Raw genomic sequence first — 19,580 nt, 5'->3', positions numbered from 1 at the left:
CCTCCCAAGTGGGTATATAGCCAGTTTCATCTTATTGGTTAGCAGGTTTTTTTAACCTTTTCATATATCTCTTGAACCTCCTGTTTGATGTCCAGATTTTCTATTTAGCTCTTGTATTTTCATCATTAAATCTTGGAAGTCTCCTATTTCATTAAATGTCCCTCTTTTTCCATGGAAGAGAAAGCTCAGCTTTGCCAGGCAGTGCATTCTTGGCTGTATTCCAAGCTCCCTTGCTCTTGACAATATCTCATTCCAGCTCCTTCAATCCCTTAATGTTGTTGTGGTCAGGTAATAAATTATCCTTGCTATTTAATTTTTTTTCTTTCTGGCTGCTTGTAGGATTTTTTTTTCTTTTATCTGATAGTTCTGGAATTTGGCCACAACATTCCTTGTTGTTTTCATTTTAAGATCTCTTTCCAGAGGGTATCATTGTATTCTTTTGATAACTATTTTACCCTCTGGTTCCATGATATCAGGGCAATTTTCCATCACTAAATCCTGTAATATTGAGTCCAGGATTTTTTTTTCTCTTTAATGTTTTCAGGAAGGCTAATATTCTCAGGTTCTCCCATCTTGATCTGTTCTCAAGGTCAGTGGTTTGTGCTGATGAGGGCCTCAGACTCTTAATAATTACCTAGCTGTGTGACCTTAGGCAAATCACTTAACTCCACTTCCTTGCAAAAAATCAAAAAGAAATCAATCAAAATCAGAAAATCAAAAAATAGAAGAAAATGTAAAACACTTCAATGGAAAAACAAATAACCTGGAAAATAGATTCAGGAGAGATAATTTAAAAGTTATTGGACTACCTGAAAGGAATGATCAAAGAAAAAAAGATCCTGGACAACATCTTTCAAGAAATTATCAAGGCAAATTGCCCTGATATCCTGGAAACAGAAGGTAACATTTCTTTGACAGAATCCATTAACTACCTCTTGAGAGAGATCACAAAATGAAAAGGCCAAAGAATATTGTAACCAAATTCCAGAATTAACAAGTCCTGGAGAAAATTCTGCAGGTAGCCAGAAAGAAACAATTCAAAAACTAAGGAACCACAGTTAGAATTACATAGGAGTTGGCAGCTTCAACAATAAAGGAACTGAGGACCTGAAATATGATATTCCAGAGGGTAAAAGAGCTTGGAGTACAACCAAGAATCACTCATTCTCCAAAACTGAGCATATTATTTCAGGGAAAGATGGACATTCAATGAAATAGGGGACTTTCACCTTTTCCTGATGGAAAAACCAGAGCTGAGGGCTGTCTAGGTAGCACAGTGGATAGAACACCAGCCCTGGAGTCAGGAGGACCTGAGTTCAAATCGAACCTCAGACACTTAATAATTACCTGTGTGTGTGTGTATGAGAGAGAGAGAGAGAGAGAGAGAGAGAGAGAGAGAGAGAGACCTTGGTTAAGTCACTTAATCCCATTGCCTTGTTAAAAAAAGACAAAAAGAAAAAAACTAGAGTTGAATAGAAAATTTGATCTTCAAGTATAAGACTCAAGAGATTAATAAAAAAGTAAGCAGGAAAAAATGCTATTCAATAAGAATAAACTGTTTAGGAAGTTAGGAAGTCTAGGAAGTTAGGAAACCTAGGAAAATTATACTTTTAATTCTTCATAATTATATCTCTTTTAAAAGTAGTATATATAGAAGGTGTGGGTATAAGTTGCTTTTGATGTAATATGAAATAATTATGGCATGATAAAAGGATTAAACTAGGAAAAGAGAGAAAGGAAAGTCAGAATGGGGTAAATCCATCACATTAAGAGATGCAAAGGATCTATTACAATAGAAGGAAAAAAGGATGAGATAAGAATTGCTTTAATATTACTCTCATTGGATTTTCCATAAAGAGGGAATAATAATTCAGTTGAGTCAAGAAATTTATACTACTGTACAGAGCATTAGGAGGGGAAAGAAAGGAGGAAGGGATAATAAAGGGAGGGTGGAAGGAAGGGTATAGACATAGGAGGAAAGGGGTAAGAAAAAAGGATGCTAATTGAGGGGAGAACAGATTGAATTAAATTAGTCTTATGTTATGTTTTCCTTCCCATTTTCCACTGGTCTGAAACAAAACATTGGTGAGGAGGGATGGGGTGAAAGTAGAGAGAGAGAGAGAGAGAGAGAGAGAGAGAGAGAGAGAGAGAGAGAGAGAGAGAGAGAAAGAGAGAGAAAAATATGAAGAAGAGAAAATATAATGAAAGGAAATCGATAATTTCCCTTAATAATCATAACTGTGAATGTAATGAATTCTCCCATAAAAATGGAAGTGAATAGCACCGTGAATTAAAATACAGAATTCTACACTATGTTGTTTATAAAAAACACTTTTGAAACAGAGAGAGATATATACACAAAGTAAAGGTAAAAAGATGAATCAAAAAAGCAAAAATTGATCTAATTAAAAGAAATAAGCAAGGAAATTAAATTTTACTAAAAAAGTATCATAGACAATGAAATGATATTAGTACTGTTAATATATGCACCAAATGGTATTGCAACCAATTTCTAAGAGAAATTAAGTGGAGTTGGGTGTGCTAAGTATTGGGGCATATTCTCTAAATGATCAAGACCTGAACAGTACCTTTAGAATTTTATGCATGGGGAAGTCTTTCCCAAATCCTTTTAGATAAAAGAACAGTTAGTTTAAGTGAGAAGTATATGGCAAACTGGACATGAGAAAGTTTGGAGTGAGATGAATCACACATAAAAATGGAAGCCCTTTTTTTTCTTTTCTGTTAGAGATTTACTTACAGGTGGATAGAAATCCATTCTCTCTAGACTTGGTGCTAAGGGATACCAGATTGTAGAACAGGATTTCTTAATCAGGCAAAGTTTCATAATAGCTTTCTATAGGGGTTATTGGGACATATATCTCACTACTGAATATAGTTCAGCCTTTTCTGTTTTAAAGATAATCTGGGTTTGCTTAAAAGATGCTAAGAGCATGAGTATAAATTTTAGAAAACTGAGAGCAGATGAAAACAGGACAAATGTTTGTTGGTCCCCAGCAGCAAGTAGTGACATACTAATGATCTCAAAGTAACTGTGTTAACTTTATAGTAATTATCAGAGATTCTAAGGGAAATAATTTCATTTTTGAATGACTCCAGAGCAGCCTAGATAAAGATAAAATACCTTTGGGAAAAAGACCAAGATCAACAGCCATACATTCTGAATGCCAATCCCTTGACCTGCCTCTGGCTTGCCAGGCATATTTAGATCAGACCCTGGATAAGTTCCTAGGAAATGATGTATAATATTCCTCAAATTTTTTGAATAGTATTTCTGTTAGTCACTTCATCTCTCCACATGACTGTTTTAGAAAATAAGAGCAGGCCATTTAAGCCCCATGGAACTGATAAGATTGAACAGGAGTCTTTGGCAACTTGCAGTGAAATTCCTCTAGTTTGTTTAAGCTAGTACGCAGAAATACTGCTCAGTCCATTCATACCAACAGTAGGTTGTTTTATAATTATAAGAAGTGTTTTTTATCTGTATCTATACTTCAACTAATAAACTAAGCAAAGTCATGCCCATTTCTCAGTTTCTTTTCCATGCCTCACAGAAATTCATGTTTGTGTGTGTGTGTGTGTGTGTGTGTGTGTGTGTGTAAAAGTACCAGTAAATAATTCTGAGTTCCTGAGAAATTAAGGTTGTATAAGAATATGATCTTGATCTGAAACAGAAAAATTTGAACACTGGATCTCAAACAACCAAGCATTCTATTTCCCTTTCTAATTGCATGATATAACAAGAGGAATACAACACATGATTTAGAATGAATTTTAAAACAGGCACTGTTACTTAAGTTGCCTTCTGGTACTAAAATGGGATAATGTGTAGTTTTACAAGTGTTAAATAAATTTTTATAAATTATATATAATGTATATAATATATTAACTATGTGTTATATAATAAATAAAATTATCTATTAATTAGTATATAAATATATAATTACAATTTAATATATTGAAAATATCTCTCTATATAAAAATATATTTTTATGTTGTTTTCCTTCCCATTTTCCACTAGTCTGAAATGAGAGAATTTAGAGTTGGGAGGGATTTTAAAGGTCATTTAGTGAAACCCTATCCTTTTGTATGTGAGGAAATTGAATTGAAATTTAAAGCCATAGTCATAGTAAAGAATAAAGCTGGAACTCAAACCAGTGTTTTATTCTGTAAATCCCATGCTTTTTTCACTAAACTGTGTTGGATGTCCATGATGCCTCCTTTATGTTTTAGAAAAAGATAAGATATTTCCCTCTACTCTACAGAAGTTTTCCTGAATTAGAACTTTACTCTATAATGTGTCTCATTAGTTCATAGCTGTATTTTTTGTGCTACTTGGACAAGTTTAAAAAAAAAAACCATTTTCCTCTGCTCTGAATATGGCAATGGAAATTATATCATTAATTTTGAGATTATTATCTTATAATTATTAGAAATTATCTATAGAATGCTCCACATTCTACAGATTTCTTCCCTACCATCCTCTCTTTTCTTTGTCATCCACTCCTTCACATGGCAAATAATTCTAGCCTCAGTTTCAACTATAAAATAGGCTTACTAATACCTGTTGTTGTAGTGTTGTTAGGAAGCTCAAAAGAGATAATATATGTAAAAGATTGTAAACTTTAAAGCTTTAGGCAATGACTTTTTTTATTGCTATTAAACTTTGAAGTTTAGAAATAGCTCATATAGGACGAAGTTGACTCTTTGCAGGGAGCCATTACCTATGTTGGGAGATAATTTCTTGGTTCTTGCTCAGTTCATTATATTTGTCATGAGTAAAAGTGCTTCTCTATTTCTTTAACTCTTATTAACAGGAGGATATTCTATGAAACTGGTGGAGCTGGAAGCCGAGCCAGGTCACTGTGGAGAGTGGAACCCCTTCGGATAAGGTAATAGAAGTGTCTGTGTACTATGCATTCTCAAGTTAGAGTTAGTTCTTCCACTTCTTTTATTTGTAGGAACCTTATCTTACTTATTATTCCCTTATTCATTGTTATATTTTAATTCCTCTGCAATTAGAATTTAACAGTAAATTTTCACCTTCCCTCACTTTCATGATAGTTTTGGTACCCTGTACCTAAGCTCAGCCACAGCATTTCTAGAAGCCATTCTCCTGAGTTAAAACCCAGGGTTATCTCAGAACATTGCCAGAGTGCTTTGGTCTTCCAAATTTCTTTCTCATTTTTTTTTGCTGGTTCTTAGGGAATAGTAAGTTTCTTTTCTTCCATAAATCATTTGCAGAAGTTAAATCTATGATTCTGTAGTGACTTATTTTTGCTCTCAGATTGTTAGACCTTAGTAGGATTTTTTTTCCTTTCAAAATTACTTTTAAAAAGTTTACGTACTTGCCTTTTTATATTGTCCATGTTTTGTTGCTTTCAGACCTGCCATTATATCCTCTTATTTGTTCAATTGTTTTTTCAGTCATGTTTTACTCTCTGTGACCCCAATTGGGGTTTTCTTAGCAAAGATACAGGATTGATTTGCCATTTCCTTCTCCAGATCATATTACAGTTGAGGAATTGAGGCAAACGGGGTTAAGCGATTTGCCCAGAGTGGCATAGTAAGTGGCTGATTTGAAGTCAAGACGATAAGTCTTCCTGATTTCAGACCCTGCACTCTATCCACTGTGCCAACTAGCTGCCCATTCTCTTTATTAGTAAATTTAAAAATATCTGTTTTTTTCTTCTGATTTTAAACAGTTTCTATTGCTACTTATATTTCCTCTTATAGTTCTACTACCAGTATTAATTCTTTTTTATGTTCTTAATTGTATCATTTATTCATAAGAGAATATGTCTCAGGAATAACTTGTGTATTTCTATTTCCATTTGCATTTTTCTGGTACCTTTTATAGGTAATTTATTTTGCTTTGTTGGTAAATTTAACTATCTCAGTTTTATACCATTTTTCTTCTTTTTTGCTCTCATATTGATATTTGTTTAATTGGGAATGAGATAACTCAAATTTCCTCAAAACTTCTAACTCTTATCATCTTGACTATCAATCTGGAAACATTTATTAAGTGCCTAATATGAGAAAAATCTTAAAATATTAAAGTACCAACTTTTTAAAAATACTAATTATGTATTTAGTGTTCTTTGTTAGCATATAATCACAAATGTTTCCTGCTGATTGATCTAGCTGGAGTGGCAGCAACATCAGGTGGGGTCAGGCCTTCAGACTTCGGCACATTACCACTGGTCATTACCTGGCTCTGACAGAAGATCAAGGCCTTATCTTGCAAGATAGGGGGAAATCAGACACCAAATCCACAGCTTTTTGTTTCCGGGCATCTAAGGTAAATAGTGGTAAGGGAACATTTGGGACCTCTTCCCATAGGGAAAAATTTTAAATACGTGCAACAAATAAATATAGAAGGCATATATCCAATGTGTTAAGAGATCAGACTGAACTAAGTGAAATCAGGAATTGAACCAAAAGTAATGCTACTATTGTTTCCCTTTATTTTCCATTATGTTTGATTTGGGGGTTAAATGAAATATGGGCCTTGTGTGGTGGTGGAAGTTGAGTATTTAATTAACATGGTACTTTTAAAAATGTGAACTTTTAAAGCAACTTTCAATTCTGCTTTAAAACAGAATTAATTGAAGAGGAACCAACTTGTAACCTCACAATACCTGGGATAGAATGGCAAAATTGACTTATTCAGGAATATTGCAGAGATAAAGTTAGGATGTATTTTTGATTACAAAAATAGCATTTTCCTAATGCTATTAATATTTTGAAGTATTGTTGCCCATGCATTCCTCAAATCTGTCTCCTTCTGTCTCTGTCTCTGTCTCTCTCTCTCTGTCTCTGTCTCTGTCTCTCTCTCTCTCTCTCTCTCTCTCTCTCTCTCTCTCTCTGTATCTCTGTCTTTTAATTTTGTCATAATCACATAAACAATGTTGATTATGTTTCCAAACCTTAGCCAAATCACTTGAATAATCAAATCTAGATACTGTACCAACAGGTGAATGCAATGCCATTCTTCTTTATAATGTTTTTAGCAAGATCATTCAATGTTTAAACAGATAATATATTCAGATATTAGCACTGAGTCTCTTATTTACTGAGAGAACAGTTGAATAGTTGGATCAACTTTTTCTTAGATTCCATCCTTTTTTTCAAGAATGAATCTTAAGTTCTCTTTAACTATGATTCCACTTTTTAGATTGTAACTCATTCTATCATTATTTGAATGGGAGTAAAACTATCAACTGAAGTTTGATGGAATATCATTTCCTCCTATGATGCTAAAATAGGAGAGATAATACATATTCTGGTCTTTTAACATCTGTGTTTTCCTAAAGGAAAGTCTTTACCACTTTGTTTTAAAAAAAAGATGCAATGTGAATTTTTTTAGATATGTTTTCCCTCTTTTAGATATGTTTTCCCACCTTATCTTTATGTATAACTTGGAGCAATGAAGAAATTGCTACCTGCCAGTATATATCCATCTTAATCCAGAAGAGTAAATTTCTCCAGGTCTTCCCATAGCATTTCCCTTTGGTTTGGGAGGCCCTTTCTTGCTTCTTCAGAAATTTCTTTCCTTTTCTTCCCTGATATTAGGATCATTACTAGAATGGCAAATTTTAAGAAACTTAGAAATCCAAATGAGGAAACAAAAACCTAAAGAGGAGTAGTGATTTGCCTGGGCTAAATCAGAAGCAACAGGATCAGGATAATTTGTGGGATTTAAAATTCAAATTCAACTACTCCTGAATGGGCACTAATCATAGTCACCTTCCAAAAGAAATAAAAAGAAATATACCCTCTAAGGAAGTGAATGGAGCAATGCAAAAGAAGAGCAAATAGGAGTATAAATAATAGAGAGGTTAACATTTTCTCCCCAATAAACCACATGAATGGAATAAAAATAACCCATAAATACTTATGAAGAGATTTTCTTTTTTACTGCTCTTCTTCCCTCTTCCCCTCTTTATTCCCTTCCATCTATCCCTCTCATTCTTCCCCCATTCCAAATGTTACACTAAGAAAGCTCTGTGATATCAGGAGTTCTATAATTTCCAGAAGTTGGTTTTCTAAGGACCAGGGAATAATCAGTATCAAGATAGAATACTGTTCTGAAATGGAATGCTTCTATTCCAACATCGTTCTTGGCTTTTAGTCACTCTTTTGGAGTACTTAGCTTCTGGAGTGCAAGGGGAAGGAGGAAGACAAAAACTCGTAGCTTTATAAAGATATTCTAATCCTCCTACTCACTCATATGTTGCATTTATTGTATTTTACCCTAAAAGACTAATTTGTTATTTTCCTATCACCATCATCAGCACTTAGAAAAGGGTAGGGACCAAATAGTTGAAAAGACAAGGCTTAGCATTAATAAGGCTGTCAGGATGCCATAGGTTGTTTTATAAGTCACTGATTAGTCATTTATTATATCTCTGCATTTGGTATTGTGACTGTATTCCAACTAGAATTATCATTTTTGGGTTTAAAATTATCTAAAGATTCCATAAGTTTTTATTTGTCTTCTTTTATTTTGATTTTAAAGGAATATGGATTCTCTGATCTCAGCAACTCTCAGATTCTCTGATCTCAGCAACTAAGACTATTAACGTTCCCAAAAGGAATTAAAGAACCTTTCTAAAGGGCTCTGTGTTTGAGAGTTGTGGGGTGGGTATGAGTAGGGTTTTAGTACTTTATATTTTAAGTATATACAATGGAAAGTTCATTAAAAGTAATTGAAAGTTAAGACTCAAAAAGGTATAACAAAGAATACCAGAACTTTTCCCGATTAGAATCTTATAATTCAGTCTTGCAAATTTCAGAATATTTAATTGAGACATAAAGTATTTCATTGAGTATCAACCAAGTGGGTTTTGGTCATTTGACCAAGAGTAAATGGGTCAAACAGCCCATGGTCCATGCATGATATATGAGTCAAGTTAAAATGTAATTGGGAAATACTTAATAATTTTTAAGAAACAAAATAAAACATGGAAAATATTAAAGTTTAAACTAATCAGAGCAGCTAGGAATTGCAGTGTATAAAGTGCTAACCCTTGAGGTATAAAGTCCAGAGGATCCAAGTTCAAATGTGACCTGAGATACTTGATACATACTAGCTGTGTGACCTTGGGCAAGTCACTTAACCCCATTGCTTTAAATAAATAAAATGCAAAAAAAAATTCCTTTGAGTACACATTTCTGATCATATAAATGAAGACTATTCAATTCTTCTTAGTTCTTTCCTCTCCCTCACCTCCCTCTCACATCCATCAGCTGACATCCATGATCACCTATCCATTGCAGGGAAATCATCTTAATTGAGGTCCTCATCATATCTTTTCTGAATAATAATGATAATAATAATAATAATAATAATAATAATAAACTTCTAATTGGGCTCCTTGACTCAAATTTCTCACCTCTCCAATCAATCCTCATACAACAGCAAAAATAACTTTCCTAAGGGATGGATATGATCATACTAGTATGGTGTTTAAAAAGATTTTAGAGCCATAGTTTCTGGGTGATTCAGTTATTTTATTTATAATGCCAGAATTTTAATAAAAGAATGGTCATGTGGTGGTCTCTATAACCAAAGATAATTATGCTGGTGGACTCACCACTTATGTGTCCTTTTGGAAGAGGCATGTTCCTCAGGATAGCAATCAATTCTGATTGGCTGACAGTTAATGACAAAATGAATAAAACAAGGAGGAAATGGACCTGAACTTTGTTATGTCATTAACTTCTAATTTAGCCCCAGCCTTGGAGAGTCCATTCAGATAATCTATCCCCATCTAAAACTAAGTAGAACACAATAGCTGTCCCATCTGGGTGGGGTCTAGATAGAGAAAAACATTAGCTCAAACTTCAGATATTGAGGTCTTGAAATGAGAATAATAGAAAAAGGGAGAAATTTGAATCTCCCCAAATCATTGATGACAAATAATTATTAATGTCTCCACTCTCCTGTTCAGACATCTTTAGATCTCCCTGTTGTTCTTAATTAGTATGCTTAGCATTCAAGGTCCTCTAACTGCAATTCTGAACTACTGAGGAGAGCTGCTTCTGTTGATTATCTCAAATGTTGTTAATGTGTACATTGTTTTCTTGGTTCTGCTCCATTTGCTCAACATAAAATCCTGTAATTCAACCCATGCTTCTCCTCAGTCTGACCATTTATGATTTCTTATAGAATAATAGTATTCCATAATATTCATGTATCATAACTTGTTTAACCATTCCCCAATGATGGGCATACCTTAAGTTTCCCATTCTTTCCACTACAAAAAGAGCTACTATAAGTATTTTGTAACATGTACAAATTTTCTTTTTTATGATTTCTAATAGAAATAGGCCTAGAATTGGAATGCTGGGTCAAAGGGAATGAACAGTTTTATTGCTCTTTGGACATAGTTCCACATTGCTCTCTGGAATGGTTGGATCCGTTCACAACTCCACCAGCAATGCATCTTTATCCCAATCTTCCCACAACCTCTCCAACATTGATCATTTTCCCTTTTTCTCATCTTGGCTAATCTGAGGTGTGAGGTGATACCTCACTGTTGTTTTAATTTGCATTTCTCTAACCAATAATGATCTGGAGTATTATATATAACTTTGATTTCTTCATTTGAAAACTGTCTGTTCATGTCCTTTGACTATTTATCAATTGGGGAAAGACTTGTAACTTTATAAATTTGATGCAGTTCGCTATATGTTTTAGAAATGAGACCTTTATTGGAAGTCCTAGATGTAATGATTGTTTCCCAGCTTTCTGCTTTCCTTCTAATTTTGGCAGCATTTATTTTATTAGAGCAAAACTTTTTTTTTTTAATTTGATACAGTAAAAATCATTCATTTTGCAATTTGTAATGTACTCTATTTCTTGTTTGCTCCATTTTGACCTTATTTTGGTATAGGGTGTGAGATGTGAGTCCATGCCTAGTTTTTGCCAAACTGTTTTCCAGTTTTCCTAACAATTTTTGTTAAATATGTCCTTTCCCAGAAGCTAATGTCTTTGGGTTTGTCAAACAGTATAAAAATTCTGACTGTGATATTAGCAGCTTGGCAATCTTGTGAATACAACTGCTCTAAGCTCAAACAATTCTCTAAGGCTATCTACTAAAGTCATAGGTTGCTGTGTTGGTGAACAGAGTTCCCACATGAGGAGTTTCCCATGCTAAAAGAACATAGATCCTTTGGAATTAACAGAGATTATCCCAAAAGTCCTAGTTCAGTTTTAAATAGCTTAAAATTATTTCTAGTTTTAAGTAAATCCAATTTTAAACTGTGAAGACTGATCTAAGTTTTGTGCAACATCTGTATGTTTCCATTGTAATGCCCACTGAGATGATTCATTCAATTATTTATTTACCAAAATATTGTCATTTGGGGGCTTTAAAAGAGCAATGGGATAGAATCTATAAAAATAAGAAGAGCAAATTAATTACATGATTTCTTGTTTTTTTAAGTCTCATTATCCAATGAATATTTGAGTTCAAGACCACCCCAGAAAAATACAAGCCATATGAAAACCATATCCATAGTCTACTAACTCCTTCTTTCTGAAATTCAAAATAGCAGCCTCATTTCTTTTACTTTAAAAAATAGCTGGTACTTTGTCATTCTCTGGATTGGTTTTATGAGGTAAGTATCCAGGGAGAGTCTGTGATTCAACTCGCATTGATACTCCTTTAGAAAAAAAAAAAAAGAAAGGGAAAAGGGGAGAAAGAGGAAAAGATTCATTTAGACAAGCATGGATTGAATAGACTGAGGAGGCAGCAGCATCCATGCTCTATACTAATTGCTAAGACTGGACAGTCACTTCTAGGAATGTATGTGCCTAAAGGGCGGTAAGTCAGGTATCCAAGTATATGTTAGAAATTGGTTAAAACCAAATGCTAGGGGGAAATATTTGCTAGCCTCATTTTAGGAATGGATAGCTTTCATAGAATATCATGAAATTTTAGACAAAGTGGTGATTTTAGTTATGTTTTCCCATCATTTTAATGGATTTTGACTGAAAAATCATAATATATTCTCTTTATACTAAAAATGGTATACCTTTATTATCACAACCACACTTTCCATCTTATATTAAAGTAATAGTTCATTTAAATCTCACTTTTTTCATAGTCTTATTCTCTCATTAGGTCATCCCCATAAACTTACAAAGAGATAATTCATATAAGTGGATGTGCTGGTCCAATTTCTGTAAACTTGATTTTATATTATTTTCCTATGCTCCTGACAATGGAATGGCATTTCCAAGGATAATTCAATTTTGCTTTTGCTTTGGCATTGCAATACTATCTAAAATTCCTCTCAGGAAAGGGAGATTATAGTAAACCTTATGAAATGTAACATTCAATATGTCTAATAGTTATTTTTAAAGATTGTAGATGATGATTCAGTTTAAATAAAGCCACAAAATATTCCCAATCTCTTCCTACAGGAAATAGACATAACACTGCATGGACTTTAAGACACTTTCTACAATATATGACAATGTCAATGTGAATGTACTTGAATAGGATTCAAGATATATAGTTAAAGATTCTATTATGCAGTGTATCCCAAAATCTTAATGTAATTTTGTTTTAATAACATCAAGAATATAAATATAGCAAACTTACCAAAATATCATTGGAAGTTTATTTATTTTTGCATATAATTATTTTTATGAATTTTTCATTTTTTTTTTTTAGTTTTTAGTTGTTATTTTTTTGCAAGGCAATGGGGTTAAGTGGTTTGCCCAAGGCCACACAGCTAGGTAATTATTAAGTGTCTGAGGCCAAATTTGAACTCAGGTACTCCTGACTCCAGGGCCGGTGCTCTATCCACTGTGCCACCTAGCCGCCCCCTGAATTTTTCATTTTTAAAAAGACACCATTCACTGTCATTATGCATTATGTGTATAACTGAATGACAATCAGATTACTATGTCATTAAGTAAAGGAAGTCCTTTTGCTGGGAAATCTTGGTCACCTGATCTCAATTAGACTTTTTTATACAGAATTATGTCTGAACTATAATGTATGCACCAAAACCTCATTCTTTGGATGATTTTAAGACTAGGATTACAAATGTAATCTTTTCCATCAATGAGCAGTAGCTAACAAAAAATGTTCTTACAAATTTAAAAATCAACTAGTATAGTATAACAAGATAGGTGTTCTATTGAAAATAGTAAGAAAAATGTCAATATTTTTAAAAATTAAACAATGAAATTTAAAATGTTCATGTTTCTAAATGTGTAGCCTTTATAATTCTGGAATTATTAAGTTTTAAACTAAGATTTTTGTGACTGTAGTGCAGACAAGCTCTTCTTTTCCACATTGTTCCTTCTCAATTATTTTTAATGCCATTCACATATATATTCTTTTTTTATTATATTACTAATGTAAATAACTGGGTCTCATTCAAATAGATCCAAATTTTAAAAGTAATCAGATTGGAAGGAAACTTGGAAATCTTCTAGTTCTCCTGATCTTTATTAGTATTTATCCTTCCTTTTTGAAGTGGATCAGTGACAATTTAAGTGATACCTTGACTTTCATATGAATTGGATTTCATTAAGAAAGAATTTCACAGAGTTTCCAGTCTCACTCACTAGACAAAACTCAAGATGACTGATATTGGCCACCATGTAATAGTGGATGACTCTGGTAGAGTGCCAACTTTTAATGTATGATGAAATTCTATGTAATACAACTCCACACAGTCTGCTTTAGCTGTCTTCATGACCATTGAAAACAAATTGTTCTCATCTACCCATTCTGTCTGAGAAAGATTCTGTATAAGAAAGTGTTTAGGATGGACATTCCCTAATATTTGAGACGTGTCTGTTACCTTCAGCCTGCTTTAGCCCATCTATGGAGACAAAGTAACAAAATAAGGCACATACTTCAGCTTTGTTGAGCCACGGGGAGAGTTAAATGAAGATGAACACCAAAGGTGATGAATAGTTCTGAAAAATCCTCAGCAAACCCTCACACCAGAGGTGTTAGTCCTCCCTGAACACTAGATACAATCTACCACCCCTTCATACTTATTGACTTGCTTATAGCATGTTAAATTGTTCCTTTTTTCTTCTTGACACTCTTGTTTCTCTTTATTTTTGTGATACTAATCTCTCCTAATCCTCTTCAGTTTCCATTGTGAAATCTTCATTCAGATCACCCTGGTGAACTGTATAGGTGCCTTCCAATGCTCTGTCTCTCCTTCCTCTATAATTTTTCACATTGTGATCTCACCAGGTTGGATGCATTAACTTATTTCTATATAGATGATTCTCATATCTGCTTATCCGAGTTTGATCTATTTCCTGGCCTTCAGTCTCATATCTCCAACTGCCTAATGGACATATGGAACTGAATATCCCACAGTAATCTTAACCACATGTCCAAAACTGAATTCAATATCTCTTGCCCTAATTCTTCCTGATTTTCCTGTTTACCATTAAGGATACCACTGTCCTTCTTGTCACCAAGGCTAACAACCTAGGTGTCATACTCAACTCTTCATTCTTAATCATGAGGTCTTATCTGTTGCCAAATCTTGTCAATTTTACCTTCACAGTATGTTTTAGCCCTCTTCTCTCCTCTAATATGCCATATCCTGATATAGATCCCCATTTCCTCACACCTAGACTAGTACAGCAATCTGCTGTTTGGTCTCCCTGCCTGATGCTTCCTCACTCCAGCCCATCCTCCACTTTGCTATCAAACTTAGCTCCTTCCCCATTTCAAAGATGAGGAAACTGAGACCCATAAATATAAAATAATTTGAATCAAATTAACAAGACTACCCATTAATAGATTCAGGTTTAGAAAATAGATTTCTAATTCAATTCAGTTTTTTGGATTGGACATAAAGGCGTATTTTTCCTGAAGTAATTTTTTCCTTTTGTGAATGCTCTATGTATTTATATTATAATGAATTTAAATTTAAAGAATACTATGTACTTTTTTGTATATGTTGTGATTGGTAGATTCCTTAATGTGTTACAGATTCTGTAGTTATTTTGAATGAATTTTTCCCCCTATTTCTTCCTAATAATTTTCTTTTTTGGGTAATATGTAGAAAGACTGGTGATTTGTTTGTTTATTTTACAACCTTCTTCTTTGTTCATTATTATTTCAATTTATTTTAGTTCCTTGGGGTATTCAATGAATATCATCATGTCTTATTCAAAAAAGTCATTTTATTTTCTTTTTTGCCTACATTTTTCTTTCAATTTCATCCTTTTATTTTTATAACTAAAATGTATAGGACTATTAAATAAGGTTAATAATAGACATTGTCAATTTTCCTCTGATCTTCTTGGAAAGGCCATTAATGTATTTTTTATTACATATTAATCTGACTTAGGGTTCTAAGTTGATTCTACTCACCACATTTAAGAAAAACCCATTTATTTTTTTGCTTTGAATAGGATATGGAATTTTTTTCAAAACCTTTTACTAAGTCAAAAACTATTTTTGTATTGTGATTGATTGTTATTGATTATAGTATTTATGTGGTCAACTATGTGGCTAATTGTCCTAATATTGGACTAATCCATTTAAATCCTACCTTGTCATAATGAATAGTTTTCTTAATGGGTTGCTCTAGCCTCTCTCCTGATGTTTTATTTAAAACATTTGTGTCATTATTCATTAGGGATGTTGGTTTATCACTTGATATTACCACTGTCAAAGAAAGAGTTTGTTAAGATCACCTTTTGCCTATTTTTACTGTTTATGTGATCTTGAAACATTTGGTTTTTGAATGTTGACAGAATTTATTTATATACCTACATATATGTATATGTATATATACATATATGTATGTATGTATATATCCAAGTCTGAATTTTTATCTTTTGGGGTTGGTTCTTTTTTATGTCTCACTGAGTTTCTTTTGATTTGAACTTAGGTCATTTAAATTCTGTATTTCTTATCTCTTAATAAAAGTATTTTATTATATATATATATATATATATTCATATATATTTTAAAATATATTTTTGTCTATTTCTGTAAATCCATTAACTTTTATATATTTAGATTCCATGCCATTTGGTACACATATTTTAAGAAATATTAATTTATTGTTCTTTTATTCAGTTTTTTGACACATAATTGAGCAAATATTTGCTAATCATTTATTTTTTTCTTCATTTTATTATGATTTCTCCATTTTCATTTTTGATACTGGAAATTTGGTTTTTCTTCCTCTTTTTAAAAAGAAAACAAACTATATGGTTTAGCTTTTTTTAAATGTTTATACTTTTCAGTTTAGTGATTATTTTTCATTCATTTTTCATAATAGTTTATTTGACTTACAGAATTTATAGTTTGGTATTTCATTGAGACTTAAAATTGTTGCTTTTCTACTTTTTTAGGTACATATCCAATTCATTGATATGTTCCTTTTGTTGTTAATGATAATGAAAATGTCTCTACAGATAAACATTTTTTCCTCAAGACAGATTTGACTATATCCCCAAAATTTTGTATGTTGGCTCATTTTTGTCATTTTTCTATGAAATTTTCTATTGTACCTCTGTTTTTTGAAACAGGTTCTGTAGGATTAAGTTATATGGTCTCAAGATAATTTTTAATCTTTCCTTCAAAGGCATTTCAATATTAATTTTATTTTAGTGTGCTTGGCAAAAAAAGTTTAATATTTCTGCTTTTCTACAGTTGTTTTTGAAGTTTCTTTAATGTAGTTAGTACATGGTCAAATTTTGTCTTAGTGTTATCCAATGCTGAAACATAGATATTTGAGCTAAATGGTGTAGTAGGTAGAGTACCAACCTTGAATTTAAAAGGAGCTGATTTCAAATCCGACCTCAGACACTTATTAGCTGTTTTACTTTGGGCAAGTCACTTAAACCTGATTGTCTTGTATTCAGTGCCATCTCCAGTCATTCCAATTCATATCTGGTCACTGGACCTAGATGGCACTAGAGATGAAAGTGAGATTGGTGACTTGGCACAGCATCCCCTCACTTGCTTGTTATAGCATTATATCTCCTCCTTAATGTTATGGTCTTCTTCAAAAGCAAAAGATATAGAGATATAGGTTTTTGTGTATGCATGTGTGCTAGTATGTATGTGTAAATGTTTATGTAAGTATGCACATATATACTTACATTTACATATTCCTTCCTTTTCTCATGGTCAAAGTCAAAGGCATAACTATCTTTTCTAAACTTCTATTTAACTTATTTGCTTCGTTTTTGTATTTTGGGTAGATTGGTCTAGTCTGTGTGGAGTACATATATTAATTTGTGATAGTTTTGTTGTCCATTTCTAGAAATCTATTAACTTTTATGTATTCAGATGCAATGCTGTTTAGTGATTCATTGTATGTGATGCTTTTAAACATATTGTATTTTCCTCTTTATCTCATTTGATCAATTTGTTTTTTACTGTTGTTTTATCTCAGAACATTATTGCTGGCATTGTTTTACTTTTCATTTGTTTACTTAAAGTATAATAAATTTTGCCATAGGCTTTTATTTTTAACTCTGTGTAAATCTTCCTTTCGAGTCTTTTTCTTGTATATAACAGTTGGATTCTGCTTTCTAATCTAATCTGTTATTATCCTCCATTTGATAGATGAGATCATTATATTTATTTTTATATTTATAATTGCTAAATGTGTATTTCTCTCCATCCTATCCTTTTATACTTTCTGTCTCATTGCTTTCTATCTTCCTTTATATAATGAAGAAGGTAGTGAGAGAGAAAGATTGTACTCAACAATAATATCTATACTGTACTTCTGTTCTACCAAACCTCTTCTCTTCCCCTTAGATATCTCCTGATTATAGATTCATACCCTTTATCTCTTTCCATTTATTCCCTGATTCATGATCCAGCAGGATGAACATTGTTTTACTTATCATTTTTCCCTTCTTATTATGATCAATCCCTTCTTATTATGATTAATATCTTCCTATTATGACTGAGACTTTTCTTCTCTCCTTGTTCCTGCTTAATTGCTTATTTGGTTTAATGAGCTTTGGTTTAATGAATTTAGTGAATTTCTACAATATATTTTGTGTGTGTGTGTGATGTATATATTTAAATTGTTTGTCCAGTTCAAATCAGTATGGGGTTCCTATATAGCCCATTGCTTCTTATGCCATCCTCCATGTTATATAATCTTCTCTGATGCACAACTTGCATGAGACAAAAAATTTTCCCTTTTTCTCCTGTTTTTACTTTTCTTTTTTTCTCTTAAAATCATCAAAATATAACAAAACTGTTCCTATGTCTTCTGCCATATTTACAATCTTTATTATCCTTGAAGATATTAAAACATTAAATGGAAATGGTTTCTTCCCCCCCTTTTAGTATATAAACATTTAATAATCATATCATCCCTTCTTATTATCTCTACATTTTCCTTATATTCTGTACTTACATTTCACAGTATCTAATCGATTCTGATCTCCTTATCAGGAATATTAGAAGTCTTCTAAATCATTAAAGATATACATATACATATAAATATTTTTCTTCCACTGTAAGATTATACTCTCTTCTGACTAGCAAGTTATTCTTATAAACCTTTATCTCTTGTCATTTAGAATATTGTAGTATAAGCTTTTCCAACATTTCATAATGATAGATGCAGAGTATTGTCTGATCCTGACTTTGACTCAGTACTTGAACTCTTTCTGAATGTATATCAAATTATTTTTAAATAGATTTTTACTATAACTTTTAAATTTTTTTTTATTTTAATATCTATTTTAGGAGGTAATTAGCAGATCCTTTGTCTTCACTTGGCTCTTTAGTTCTCAGAGTGTTGTACAGTTTTTATTCATTACTTCCTGAAATATGACATCTATTTAAAAAAAATTAATGAATTTTTGTAGTTTAAAGATTCTTTGATTAGCTCTCCTTGATCTCTTTTCATTTTAGTTATTGTTTGTGGTACCCTACTTCTCCTAATTTTTTTTAATAAAAATTGTGGATCCTTTGATAAGACTCTATTTAACACTGACCTCACTCTCCTCGTTTCCTTCGGCTTGTTTCAAATTTGGTACATCAAAAATGATATCAAACTTAAGTGTCTGGAAGTTCCTAATCATGGTATGATGTGGTCTTCTGTTTCCCATAAGGATTACTCGATCAAGGTTTTGGGAATGGCAGTTGTCTTCTTGAATCTTTAATGCTCAGAGTACCAGTTAGTCTCCTTTCCCTCTTAAGACATCCTTGATCACAATACCAAAGGAATTCTGTTTAAGAGTTCAGTGATCATAAAACTCTTTATAGTCTCTATAGTCCCTAAAAAGAAATTTTTTTTCAAAGCATTGGAAAATCTCTTGTGCCCACATTGTGCTTCTATTTGTCTTCTATTCCTCCTGCCCTGGGATTTCCTAGGTCAGAGGGTTACCATGTTTTTCTCCCTTCTATCTCCCTGAGTTTTCCTATATCTGGGGCATTGGTGGTCTCTGCATGGGTCAAAGTTTTCTAATCAGGACACTATCTTAGGCTTCCCATTTTTGTGGTGCTTCTGAGGTTTTCAAATCTCTTTATCTATATGCAGGTTTGCTTCCCTGGAGGAATTCCACT

General features: G+C 32.6%; 1 protein-coding gene across 12 annotated transcripts in view; it reads left to right on the top strand.

Annotated features, from left to right (window-relative positions):
• Nucleotides 1-19,580, top strand: part of RYR3 (ryanodine receptor 3) — an 833,777-nt gene that overhangs the window by 331,618 nt on the left and 482,579 nt on the right. For 11 of the 12 annotated variants that reach the window (XM_074235022.1, XM_074235021.1, XM_074235020.1 and 8 more), the window contains exons 9-10: nucleotides 4,836-4,910; nucleotides 6,166-6,322. In XM_074235022.1, coding sequence (XP_074091123.1) covers nucleotides 4,836-4,910; nucleotides 6,166-6,322 — 232 coding nt within the window. Of the gene's footprint in view, nucleotides 1-4,835; nucleotides 4,911-6,165; nucleotides 6,323-19,580 lie in introns of those variants that run through there. The other variant, XM_074235025.1, reaches the window with a different exon arrangement.

This window comes from Macrotis lagotis, chromosome 4 (genome assembly GCF_037893015.1).
Source record: "Macrotis lagotis isolate mMagLag1 chromosome 4, bilby.v1.9.chrom.fasta, whole genome shotgun sequence".
Taxonomy (NCBI): domain Eukaryota; kingdom Metazoa; phylum Chordata; class Mammalia; order Peramelemorphia; family Peramelidae; genus Macrotis; species Macrotis lagotis.
This window is presented reverse-complemented; position numbering and strand designations above follow the sequence as displayed.